We start from the raw sequence: 13,951 nt of genomic DNA on the forward strand, positions 1-13,951 counted from the left end.
TTTATTTTATCTTATTTATTCATTCATTTTCTGTATGCTATGTGTAGGTATATGTGCATGTATGTTTATGTGCAGGGTTTCCCCCAGAAAATGTGTTAGTTAAGGTGGTGTCTGTCCAGGGGAAGGGGGCGTCGCCGTAGCGTCCCCGCCGCATCGCCGCCACTGCCCTACGATGGGGGGGGGGGGGGGGGGGGGGTCAAGACCGTTGGTTTAACTGCAGCCGAGACCGAGTGACAATGACCGAGCCTTTTAGGAAGCAAGTCTGAGTCGAGACCGAGTCTTAAAGGAGTCAAGGCCGCATCAAGACCAACCAAAGAAAGGGGTTTTCATAATTTACATCACCAAGGATCATATAACAGTTAAATTCCCAAAGGGTAGAGAGGGGATTGTTGGCTACAGGAGCAGTCTAGCACACACTTGTCTAAATAACTTCTTTTCTGATTTACTTGAAGACAAGGAGGTCAGCTGAAGTAAAAATGTAGTAGGCTGTCAGCATTTCATTAATGTTGAAAATGTTGAATTTTGACACTAATGACAGCAATATACCTGGATTTCACATTCATTGTATCAGATTTAATTGTATCAGCAACCAATTAAACATCATTAACACAATTTAGACAATATTATACCTTAAAAGTGTAAGTTTACAACTCCAATACAGGGCCTTTTGTATCTTTCAAAACCTTTGCATTGCTCAGCATAGCACCATAGGATATATTTTAAAGCCAGTCAATATTATAATATTCTATTAAAACCAAGAATATTTGTAATGGTGGATATTTTAGAATATAGGCTACCATGAAATAAAGATGAAACTGTATGAAAATGTAACATTGCGACTGTATGGTAAAGTTAGTGAATTGTGATTTAGTAGCCTAAAGCTGCAATTCTTTGATTGAAGCTGTATATTGTGCGTGCCTGTTGCTCATATATACGGTGGCCCTGAAGTGCAAAACACAACACAAATAAGACAACACAACACAAATAAGACAACACAACACAAAAAGAGAAAACACAACACAAAAAGAGACAACACAACACAAAAAGAGAAAACACGGCCCCGAAGTGCACAACACAACGGCAAATCACACAACACAACACAAAAAGAGACAACACAACACAAAAAGAGACAACACAACACAAAAAGAGACAACACAACACAAAAAGAGAAAACACAACGGCAAATCACACAACACAACACAAAAAGAGACAACACAACACAAATAAGACAACACAACACAAAAAGAGACAACACAACACAAAAAGAGAAAACACAACGGCAAATCACACAACACAACACAAAAAGAGACAACACAACACAAATAAGACAACACAACACAAAAAGAGACAACACAACACAAAAAGAGAAAACACAACGGCAAATCACACAACACAACACAAAAAGAGACAACACAACACAAATAAGACAACACAACACAATTAGAGAAACCTCGGCCCCGAAGTGCACAACACAACGGCAAATCACACAACACAACGGCAAATCACACAACACAACACAAAAAGAGACAACACAACACAATTAAGAGACAACACAACGGAAGAGGTAGGTACCTTCGGGCCACATGAATCGTCGCTGATTGGACAAAAGAACTGGGACACGTACGTAGCCTACAGCCCGCAGAAAATAGCATGCTGGGTCTTCACATGTCCATAAGAACCCATAATGGAATATCCACGTTGTGTTTTATTCATAATATGTTTGGTGTATAATCCAACTCATACAAAAGCAACAAGTTCGAAACAAATCATCTGACTATTGAAATCAGGAAGTAAAACAGCTTGTAACTCTGTCACCGATACCGTCATATACCATATGGTAATTTTCGTGAGATCCCCCTGGTTACCGTGGTAACTACCCCACATGTCTTTCTGCAACGAGATATTCGAAACCGGAGGAGATTGGGCAAGAGAGCTGTCAATCAGGCCCATCAGCTTCGAATGACGAGCCTTGAAAACCAGATTGTATAACTCATAAACCCTAGAAAAGTCACCGTAACATTCATTAAAATATTTAAAAAGACATGCAGGCTGAAATAATTTGAAGATTTAATGGCATACTGACAATAAAACTCTTAGGCTACCCTTGGGCGATCGTCGCTGATTGGAGAACTGCTCTGTTCGTTACCGAAGTTTTTCGAAACAATGAGCGCCACAGATGAGGTACGCGCTGCTATTAAACAATATTTTGATGCTGGTCATGAATATGAAGTGATATTGGACATGCTGTCTACATATCATAACATAAACATGAGTCTGCGTACTTTGAAAACCCGTTTAAAGGAAGTAGGACTGTACAGAAGATCCAACTATTCCCCACTCCCTGATGTGAGGCGTGCTATCATATCAGAGCTGGAAGGACCAGGGAGACTGTTCGGCTATCGAACTATGTGGCAGGTTCTCCAGCAAAAACACAGGATGCACGTCAAACGTGATGTTGTGATGAGGCTACTGAAACAGCTTAATCCACAAGGGACAGCATTGAGAACACGCCGGAGGTTTACGAGGCGCACATACCACTCCATGGGCCCAAACTACATCTGGCATGCTGATGGCTATGATAAGCTGAAACCATTTGGCCTGGCACTCTCTGGATGTATCGATGGATTCTCAAGGAAAATAATGTGGCTCGTTTGTGGACCAACGAACAACAATCCAGCTGTCATTGCCCACAATTATATTAATTGTGCCAAAAAAAATGGTTTGGTCCCAATGAGACTGAGAACGGACCTGGGGACCGAAAATGGTACCATGGCAGCCATACAATGTGCCCTCCGTCATGCACATATGGACCACTATGCAGGCTCGTCTAGCCACAATTACGGCTCATCCACATCGAATCAGCGAATCGAGTCATGGTGGTCTTTTTTCAGAAGAGGCAGGTTGGTAGGCTACATCTATTGTTTGATGGATGAAAATAGTGGAAGCTGTAGGCCTAGTGTCTGATTCTCCGTTCTCAGTTTTATTGGGACCAAACCATTTTTTTTTGTTGCACAATTAATATAGGGCAATGACAGCTGGATTGTTGTTCGTTGGTCCACAAACGAGCCATATTATTTTCCTTGAGAATCCATCAATACATCCAGAGAGTGCCAGGCCAAATGGTTTCAGCTTATCATAGCCATGTAGTTTGGGCCCATGGAGTGGTATGTGCGCCTCGTAAACCTCCGGCGTGTTCTCAATGTTGTCCCTTGTGGATTAAGCTGTTTCAGTAGCCTCATCAAAACATCACGTTTGACGTGCATCCTGTGTTTTTGCTGGAGAACCTGCCACCTTGTTCGATAGCCGAACAGTCTCCCTGGTCCTTCCAGCTATATATGCCTCACATCAGGGAGTGGGGAATAGTTGGATCTTCTGTACAGCCCTGCTTCCTTTAAACGGGTTTTCAAAGTACGCAGACTCATGTTTATGTTATGATATGTAGACAGCATGTCCAATATCACTTCATATTCATGACCAGCATCAAAATGTTGTTTAATAGCAGCGCGTACCTCATCTGTGGCGCTCATTGTTTCGAAAAACTTCGGTAACGCACAGAGCAGTTCTCCAATCAGCGACGATCGCCCAAGGGTAGCCTAAGAGTTTTATTGTCAGTATGCCATTAAATCTTCAAATTATTTCAGCCTGCATGTCTTTTTAAATATTTTAATGAATGTTACGGTGACTTTTCTAGGGTTCATGAGTTTTATACAATCTGGGTTTCAAGGCTCGTCATTCGAAGCTGAGGGTATTATTAAAATCTCAGTATTTATCATTGTGATTATTATGTGTTCTTGTTTAACTCAGGCCACTACAACAATAAGTGAGAGTCAAATAATGAACATAGGAAGTCATATCTTTCCAAAAGTTATTGAATCACTACTATTGTAATAATGATATACTTTGTGATTTCTCTGATTTTAAGATGTGTCCACAAAGTGTTATTTTCTGCAAGTCTCTTTGAGCACTAAAATGGCATTATACATAGGCTAACAACTAATTTATTATAATGCATCTACAGGTCTCAGTTTTGGATGGATTTGTTTGGAGACTTAAGAGACTCTGGACTATTCAATGGAACCCACGAACACCAGTGCTTACTGAGATTTTGCTTCAGTGATGTTCTGCAGCAAGACCTGGATGAATGTGTGGACCTATGGAACAAGCACCGGATTCGACCAAGCAGACATGCGTCATGTCCAGGAGGGATTCCAAATGAACTGTATCTCTTGCCTCACAGGTAGTAATTATCATATACATTAAGGTGTTGTGGTATAGCCTGAACTGGGATACATTTGGACAATTGTATGTGTTGGTATAATCCATTGTTGAATTTAGAAGCTATCTGTCTCTAACATTGTTTAGAAATATCAACAAGCAAACAAATCTAACAATTACCATTTCAAACCTTGTCCTTTATATCATTGTATCATCTAATTTTGCAGATTTGGTTCAAGGGACTGTGGATTTGCTATTGAGGACAGGCAACTGGATGTGTTTCCTGAGGCAAGGCAGGTGATTGTCTTAAGCGGTGATCCAGACATTGAGGAATACCTACAAGAAGCAGTGGAACAACACAGACTACAACAGCCACAAGACTGGAAGACAGCCTCAGAACTGTACATCACTCTGAAGGAAATAGCTGGGCTATAGATATGGACTCAGATCAGAACCCATGTTTCTACCTTTCTTAGGTTTACCTAAGGTTTCTAAATGGACATATTTAAAAAGAACCCTGTAGTGTTTTGCTTTAATACATCTTTATTACATCTTGAAATGTAGCGATGTAAAACACAGGGAACAGCAAAAAATGAAAAATACATAAATCAGGACACTGCTCTCGCTCTAAGTAAGTTGCTATGCAAGTAGCTAACTGCACCGATTTGAACATTGTACAGAAGCACTCTAACTGGTGAACTATTACTTACATGTCCCAAATGGCCTTTTAACGAGAGGCAGTACAGTTACAGTACATATGCAAACAAGCAGAAATTGCTTTGAAAGGCATTATTCTGACCAGAGATGAGAAAAGTAAAAGACAAAAAATACATAAAATAGAGCCTAAATCAAGCTAGCTCAATTTATGATAATGCATGAATGTGCATTTGGCAACTAAAAACACCCAAAGCCTGGCGCATTTAGGATGCCGAACTCCATATTCTTTGTAAAGACACTGTAGGAGTCGAGTAGTGGGAGCTTGAGTGTGTTTGAACATGTGGTTGCCATTGGAAGCGGCGAATCATTTAAAAACTCCACAGTTGGATGAGGTGTTATTCCCGCTGGTGGAAGTGCTGACAAGCCAGTGGCAAACATTAGCACATCTTGCAGGGACACAGCCAACACTTCATCTGAAAAGAGAAATTCAACAATGTAGTAGTGCATTTCTATATTTCTATAAATAAACTAAAACTTACAAATATTCGCTATACAATTCATATATTTTACAGTCGTGGAACAATGCCAGAGATCACTTTAAGACTTTCTCTGGTTTTACTATGTATAGGTAGGTGTTTGAGTGAGCAAACATGGACAGTTACCGTTGGGAAGGGGATAGTTACAGGTGTGAAACACCCATCTCATCACTATTCATGTTGAAATAGGTACTGGCTTCACTTTATCTTTCTTTTTCAGGATTTGTATTGGAATTACAAAACATTTTTGAATGCTCTTTGTACTTTTATGAAGCCAAAACGTATGTTTACAAGATTCAAATGTCAAAAGTCTTGGTCAGATATGTTTATAGTGTGATTTTTTGAAAGATCTGAAGACAGGTTTCTGTGTGGTTGTGTTTACACAGAATTATAATAAAAAATCATTTCATTTCATTCACCTTACTCTCATATTATTATTGCTGGGGTTTTCTAGAATATAACCATATGTGCCATTACTGCATAGATGTTCTTAGTTAGATGAAATACTTAAAAATGTCAAGGTGTAGCTGACAACCTCAAACTGTCTGAAGGGCCTTAGACCTCAGAATGTTAAAGAAACATTTGTAAGAGTGGTGTGTCAATGTTTTCTGCGACTGTATATCTAACAAAACAGCCAGGACAAACCTTCACATTCCATTAGAAAATCGGCCCAAAATCCGATAACTTTGGTTTCTTTCTGCCACCTGTTGCTTCCCTTTGTGCTGAAGCCTGGGCTGAACAGATGCTCTATTTCTGAAGCAGTCAGTGTCTTTGTAGAATAGCACAGGAGAGGAGACAGCACATCAGGATGCTTCTGGACTGAAGCCAAAAACTCCAGACTAGCCAGTCCGTCTTTGAATCTATGAAGGACAATTATTGTGTAAGACATAGGTGTGAAATCAATACAACCAGACATATAGCAGCAGTGTGTGCAAAATACCTGAAGATAAGAGTTGTTGAGAATTGTTGTATGAGATCAAATAGACAAAATGTCATGTACAGAAATTAGATGTGATGTCAAGATCATGATTAGGACTTTTCCCCTAAAAATGTTGGTTTTACAATGTAAGAGACAGAAGTGTGTTTACTGCTTAACAAAGTGCAAACATTTATTTGAGCTTGAGACACTAAGGAAAAATTAACAGATAAGCCAGATGTTATTTAAGGGTCAAATGGAGCATAACCAAAGATGGTACTGAATCATTATGGTTTCAAACTGCTAATCCATTAGTACTCGCTGGTTACACAAGGTAATTATGTATGATGGGGGAGCTCAAACCAGGGGGAGCTCAAAAAACATCTTTCAATTGAATCTAGTGGACATGCTCATGTAAAAGTTAAATGTGTCTATAACAAAGTTTACTCAGTGTAAGACTGTACTTCATGACTTGCACAATTATCTGTACTTTGTGGCTCATATAATAATGGAACCTAAATTTAGCTAGAATTGTTCATTAGATTAAAATGTTTTGACCAGCATTTTCCAGCAAAAAGAGGACAGAGCAACATTGTGAGACATTTGCCACTGTCTCACAATGTGCCAATGGCTGAAGTGATATGCAATTTGTAGTGACTGACTGAATGTTGGATCAGTTAAAAACTAAATCATTACATTTTTGGATGATTGCTGAAAAAAAAAAAGGTTTTAAATATTACCGTTGAATGGCAATGTGGTTGCGGTCTATAATGTACCATTTGAGGTACTCCTCCACAAGTGCATGCTTCTGACAAGCTTTGACAGGTCGGAAGCATCCAGCTGTTTGGAACATTGAGCTGTTTTGCAAAATTATATTTTGCAAAGACTCCTCTGATTCGGCTTCCTGGACCTATTTAAAAACATAAGGCCAACCCCAAAAACATCCATGCTTGTTTACTCAATGCTTTACATCCATGCTTGATGAATACAAATCTAACATAAAAAAGATGCAATGACTTTTACATCTCGTTGAAATAAGTGGAAATCTGTCCCTTTAAATAAGTACAATTTTCCATCTCGAGTCTACTTTTACTTTCAATTCAACACATTTTCAGGTGTCCTCTAAACTCCTTTCTTGAGTCGAAATAATTTTCTACCTGATGTAGAACTCTCCCTATATCCTCATCTTTTACATCTTCCACAGTTGCGCTGAAACCTGGCTTCCCTATTATGTGGTTGACAAGGTCCTTTGAGACGAAATGTGGTGCTGGTCCCCCGTGTACAATGGACACAGCAATCATCTTGCCTGCAAGATAGTACTCATCTTCCCTGACAGCTGTTATAAAGTACAGAATTATCATACATAATTATCATCAGTGGAGAATTATCTAGACAATTATCTAAAACTTCTCATTGGACTATTACAACAAAAAACCCACCTGAGGGATTGTACACAAGATAGCGTTTTTCTGGAGGTCCGTCGAAGATGGGACGATTTCTCAGGTGAGTCATAAGAAGTGTGAGGAATTCTCGCCTCGGCCCACCTGTGTCCAACCCTTCTTCAAAAGAACCTGCATCATCTGTGAACTTCACAAAGATGTCACTTTTTTCGTAGTATGAGCTGCGTCGAAAGCCTCTTACAGCTCCATCCCATACATCAGATCTCGATATATTGAACCTGCTGACTTTCTTGTGGTCAATTGCAAGTGCCAAATTTGCAATTATTTCAGAGGCCTGCACAGTTGTGAGTCTAGAAAAAAGGGAGAAATGTATTTTAGACATTAAAAACAGAAGCACAAAGCACAGTAGATACTTCATTAACAAAAATCTTTCACTCCATATTCTTTGCATATATCCTGAGTCCTGACATGTAATTGACACTAGAGACCCTGAGAAGCCAATCTGTAAAATAATGAGCAAGTTCTTTATTCTTATTAACTTAATTACAATGGACTCTCATCAAACACACTTCTCAACAACTGGACCTGATACCAGTAGTTACAGGCACAGAATGTCAATTTTTTCCTCACATTTGTATGATTTTATTTTGGACAGAGTAGAGAGCTAGTTAATTTTTACTTGTGCCAATATAACTCACTCAGATTTTTCTGAGGGCATGTCCTCCTTTTCCTCTAGAAAGACAACTTCATCTTCATCATCGTCAATGACAATAGGTGCAAAAAGGTTGGTGTACTTCCTACAAAAGAAAGACACCATGCACACAATGTACTGTAATTATAGACACAGATAAATGCAGATCCAATTAAATCAAACTAATAAAATTGTTGATGAACTCTTCCAGCTTAAACTAAATATCTAATCTTTGTCAGGAGATAAATGTGTTTTTACTTCTCAATAATGTTTTGTCTACCAATCTATATATAATTACACAAAACACACCTGTAACAGGAGCTCTCGACATCAACACACCTGGCTTTGTATTCCCCCTGAAAGAAAAGCAAAACTTAAACACAACTACAATACATAATACCATGATAATGGGTTTAGTTTAATAGACTTTGGTCTAAAGGTATAAATGTAACGTCATAAACACACTTTGGACGATGGCTCCTCTCTCTTTACTGCAGGATGGAGAGATAGAGGATATTTTGTACCCACAGGCATCATACTTAACATTTCCTCACTAAATTGTAGAAGAGTTGCCAGAAGTTTTTCCTATGAGGATCAATTAAGTAATTGTTGTCTTATTAGACCATATAATAGTTGCATTGATGGTGTCTATTAGTTAGTTATTCTTTTGTTTCATACCTAAAGTCATAGAACAGTGAGGAAAACAGAGACTCTATGTAACTAATGCTCCATTACCTGATGTACTTCAGTACCCCTCAACCCCTCGTCATCATTCCTGAGGGCAAACAAAGCAAAAGTCATAGTGTACCCCAAAATATTTTGGTAACATTGCAAAACCAAACAAACACTGATTGTCACTCTCTCTCTCACACACAGACACACACACACACACACACACACACACACACACACAGACACACACACTTACACCTGGTCAGGCTCTTCGTGTACAGGACTGCTTTTGTGGGGAGGTTCAAATACCTGTAGTAAAGACATAATTTATTTCTAATACAAATATTTGTTTATTTGTGGTAGGCCAGTGTCAAAAATCCACACAAGTCGTTAATCTAAATACGTTTTAAATTACACTGACCAGTGTATCAGCTAGATCTAATTCTTGATTTTGAATTCTTGATCTTGTTGTTTTTATTACAATCTCAGGGTCGGAGTCAAATGTGTCTGGCAATTCTCTGAAAACTGAAAAAAATGAACATAAGCGTTACAAATGTTCTCTTATGTAAACTATGTTCTTTTCTGCTGTTGGTGTGTTCTCTCGATACCATTGTAAATAAGGTATTTTTAAAGAATATAATTAGAATGATTATAACTGCTTTACCTTTCTCAAAGTCTTCTTTCTGGCAGATAAAAATCACGATTCGCTGATACTGCTTGCCAATTTCTTCCTTGTATGCTTTTAGAGAAAATGGTATTTGTGTCCCAGGGATATTAATAACTTCAGAACCATCTGGATAAAGAAGGAGGAAAGGTCCTTCATCCAGGTCTTTGTTGAAGTCCCTCATTTTCCTCACTGCCTCATCAAGGAGATCGGGGCCACTGATGTCAGGATGTGTAGAAAGGGAAATAGATCTCCCACGCCATGGCTTAAGAACACCACCTCTCCCAAGTGTCATTAAACCAATATTTATCTGCAAAACACATACATAAATATGGACTGTTGGTGGGTAATGTTTAAAGATCGATGTTTACTTAAAATGAGTTGGATACAAATTGGACAATCATCAACTTGATAAAAATATCACTCAAAACAGAGTGACCCATCATTTATGTTAAAATAGCCTTTATTGTCATTATATAATGAGCTGTATGACTGAATTACGAGGTTAGAATGGAGGGTTGGTTGTAAACAGCAGATTACTTTTTGATACAGGTAACTGGCAATACAATGATTTGCATGCCATCGTTACATATTTATCATACAAGAAACTAGCACAAAAGTGAAAACGTGTACTATGGTCGTGGCACAGAAGCACATTAGTATTATGCAAAAAACACAAAAGCTAGTTAACAGTTGTTCATTCTAACTCTGAGCTGTAACTAACTTACCTGTACTTTACAGATCTTTGGCTTAGATTTTTTGCCACATGAAAACTTTGCTCTCTCTTCGCCTTTACATTTTCTGTATTCCAAAAAGGTCCCTATTGTAGGGTTCTGTGTTGCTACATGGTAGCAAAGGAAACAAATGTGATTACAGACACATACAGGGATGCAAACAGACATGTGGTGCGCCGTGGCGAATTATGGGCTTATCGGTGTCTAACTTCTTTTGGAGGAATAGGCCTAATATGGTCACTACGGTCAATGTAAGGGGTCTTGATATACAGTATACCTTTATCTTGTTTCAAACCATCATCTTGGTAAACTATCCTACCTTGAGCATACACTGTATGCCATAGCCACTGTATTGATGCTCTTACTGCATCTTGAAATGTCACCCAGTGTAACCCTCTTTTTATTCAAAATAAACTGCAAAATCTCTCTAAACCAGCTGTTTAGATACTCAGTAGCCTATGCCTTTTAAAGTTTTGGTGAATTATTGGCACACCAATAATAATGTAGACAAAACAATGACTGCTGCCAAGTACAAACAAATGCTGGGAATACCATTTTCAAGGCTATTTATTATTTATTATGTCCAACCAGCTCTTACATATGACGACAGCTCATGTCAACACATTATTTATGTAGCTACTAGGCTATATGTGTAGGCCTACTGTAGCACTTCTTGCAAGTGCCATTTCCTAATAGATTCCTACAAGTTTTTTGCCAAGGCTACACTGCCAGCTACATCTAATCCAAACATAGAAGGCCAATACAAAATAGAATCTACGTGATTGGTAATCCAAATACAAAAAAGTATAAAGGCTAAGCCAAAATTATGCTAATTACGATTAGCCACATTGCTAATAACTACAATGAAAACGGTGCTGACAGATACTGCCATAATAAGGCCATAATGTCCTATACAACTAGATAAACAACAGAACATTACTCGAAATTAACTTTACTCACGTAATTGTCTTGCCATAATGGGCAAAGTAGGCTAGTCATTGAAACTTCTGTTATGCTCCACACAGCAGACAGATGTGCACTCGTCTTTCCGACATTTTAAGACATGGCTATTTTTGGACATGTTGCGGGAGACATAACGAGCCGATTGATTTGACTTTCATCTTGATTTTATTGATGATGTCAGCAGAGCCAGCTTCTATAAGCCATCAAGAGGTGTGCATGATGAACTAAACTTATCCATATGCCAAGCGTTAGACATGCGTAAGGGGTGTGTAAAATATCCCTTTCAGTAAGCATGGTGCGCGCGCGCTGCTCCATTGGCTTTGTGTGCTATACTGTCTACAGGCTACTGTCTCATAGACCGTACATTTAATTATTCGGTCATTTCCATACAGAATTACGATTCACACAAGTCCCCCCAGACAGCCGTGAAAAAAGCGGCATCCGCCAAAACGCGTGTCCTTTGCATCCCTGCACATAGGCTAATTAAGTAGTATTTAAGTAGGCCATCTTCGGCTAAATACAGCAGTAGTTGTAGTGTATCTGATCAGGGGTTACATGCTGCCACTCAGACATGCCACCACTACGACATGCTTCCATTTAGACATGCCTCTATTTCGACATGCTGCTATTTAGACATGCTGCCAATCCGACACATTTTAGTACCCCCATTCCGACAGTTTACAAATCCTATTTTTTTCCAAGTCAATTTAACGGACCCTATGAGCCCGACGGACACAACGTGCATCAAAAAACACACCCATTCTTCTCTGTTACATTGCTCCGCGATTATTAGTCACAGCGAGATGAGACCTATACAGCAAAATAATAACTGTAACATTAATAGCCTATTAATTACCTCATGTCGAAATGGCACGTTGTTTGAAAAAAAGTTAAATAGCCTACCGCCACTGCGACCATGAAAAAAAAATGTCGGAGTGGTGGGACTTTTTCCCATAAGGAGACGTCTCCACTAACGCCATCCAAAAGTAGCTGCTACCCTAACATAAACGTTAACGTCACATCAGTTTACTTACTTGATGGTCGTGATACTTGATGGCCGCCGTCCTCTTGCAGCTTTCGACCACATTCGCTGCAATAGTTTGGCTTTTGATCATAAGATTTCCCACAATTTGGACAAAACATTTCCTTTGCAAATGCCTTGGCTTGGTTAGCCGTCCTCCTGTACATGATCCAGACATGATCTAGCCATAGACCGGATCTGACGCGCTGGGTTCTTGTGATTTTCGGCGGGCTGTCGTGTCCAGATTCTTTTGTCCAATCAGCGACGATTCATGTGGCCCGAAGGTACCTACCTCTTCCGTTGTGTGGTCTCTTAATTGTGTTGTGTTGTCTCTTTTTGTGTTGTGTTGTGTGATTTGCCGTTGTGTTGTGCACTTCGGGGCCGAGGTTTCTCTAATTGTGTTGTGTTGTCTTATTTGTGTTGTGTTGTCTCTTTTTGTGTTGTGTTGTGTGATTTGCCGTTGTGTTTTCTCTTTTTGTGTTGTGTTGTCTCTTTTTGTGTTGTGTTGTCTTATTTGTGTTGTGTTGTCACTTTTTGTGTTGTGTTGTGTGATTTGCCGTTGTGTTTTCTCTTTTTGTGTTGTGTTGTCTCTTTTTGTGTTGTGTTGTGTGATTTGCCGTTGTGTTTTCTCTTTTTGTGTTGTGTTGTCTCTTTTTGTGTTGTGTTGTCTCTTTTTGTGTTGTGTTGTCTTATTTGTGTTGTGTTGTCTCTTTTTGTGTTGTGTTGTGTGATTTGCCGTTGTGTTTTCTCTTTTTGTGTTGTGTTGTCTCTTTTTGTGTTGTGTTGTCTCTTTTTGTGTTGTGTTGTCTCTTTTTGTGTTGTGTTGTGTGATTTGCCGTTGTGTTGTGCACTTCGGGGCCGTGTTTTCTCTTTTTGTGTTGTGTTGTCTCTTTTTGTGTTGTGTTTTCTCTTTTTGTGTTGTGTTGTCTTATTTGTGTTGTGTTGTCTTATTTGTGTTGTGTTTTGCACTTCAGGGCCACCGTACATATAGCCTAAGAGAGCCAGAACGTTTTTAATGCTTTTTAAAACATAATTAGCGAGATCATACTGCATTGAACGCTAATATTTTGTCACTAGCAACCAAATCTGTCATCTGTCAAATAGCCTACAGTTGCATGTTCAGCTCTGAACAAAAACATTCAGGAGTTATTTCAGCAAAACCGAAACGTGCGTCCCTGTCCCGCCCGGTCGGGATGAATGAAACTGGCATGGGAGACATGAGGCTACAGTTTGAAGTTTAAACTAGCCTGTGTAAACCTCAGACAATTTCAGTATTTTACAACACGTGAATGAATAGCCGTCACAAGTTGTTGTTAGCTGTAGGCTAGATGGCACAAGTGTTAGTCAAAACAAATTACAAGATGCAGTGGGCTATCATTGTAGACGAGTGAAAAAAGAAAAAGATAAAGCGCTCAAAAGTGTTATGCCGCTCATCCCATACATTTGGTAGATTCAACGGAGAACCATTCCTGTGAGAGTCGT

The 13,951-nt window shown here is 39.1% G+C and overlaps 1 protein-coding gene across 1 annotated transcript; it reads right to left on the reverse strand.

Annotated features, from left to right (window-relative positions):
* Window positions 1-4,740: 4,740 nt before the first annotated feature.
* Window positions 4,741-12,839, reverse strand: LOC134100927 (G2/M phase-specific E3 ubiquitin-protein ligase-like). The gene is made up of 13 exons (XM_062554423.1): window positions 12,483-12,839; window positions 10,480-10,592; window positions 9,752-10,061; window positions 9,509-9,612; window positions 9,344-9,396; window positions 9,151-9,190; window positions 8,725-8,771; window positions 8,423-8,521; window positions 7,764-8,074; window positions 7,482-7,660; window positions 7,065-7,234; window positions 6,054-6,268; window positions 4,741-5,345 (listed from the first exon to the last, which is right to left on the reverse strand). The coding sequence occupies exons 1-13, from the start codon at window positions 12,634-12,636 to the stop codon at window positions 5,110-5,112; spliced, it is 2,031 nt and encodes a 676-aa protein (XP_062410407.1). The 5' UTR covers window positions 12,637-12,839; the 3' UTR covers window positions 4,741-5,109.
* Window positions 12,840-13,951: the final 1,112 nt, after the last annotated feature.

Source organism: Sardina pilchardus, chromosome 14 (assembly GCF_963854185.1).
Source record: "Sardina pilchardus chromosome 14, fSarPil1.1, whole genome shotgun sequence".
Lineage (NCBI taxonomy): Eukaryota > Metazoa > Chordata > Actinopteri > Clupeiformes > Clupeidae > Sardina > Sardina pilchardus.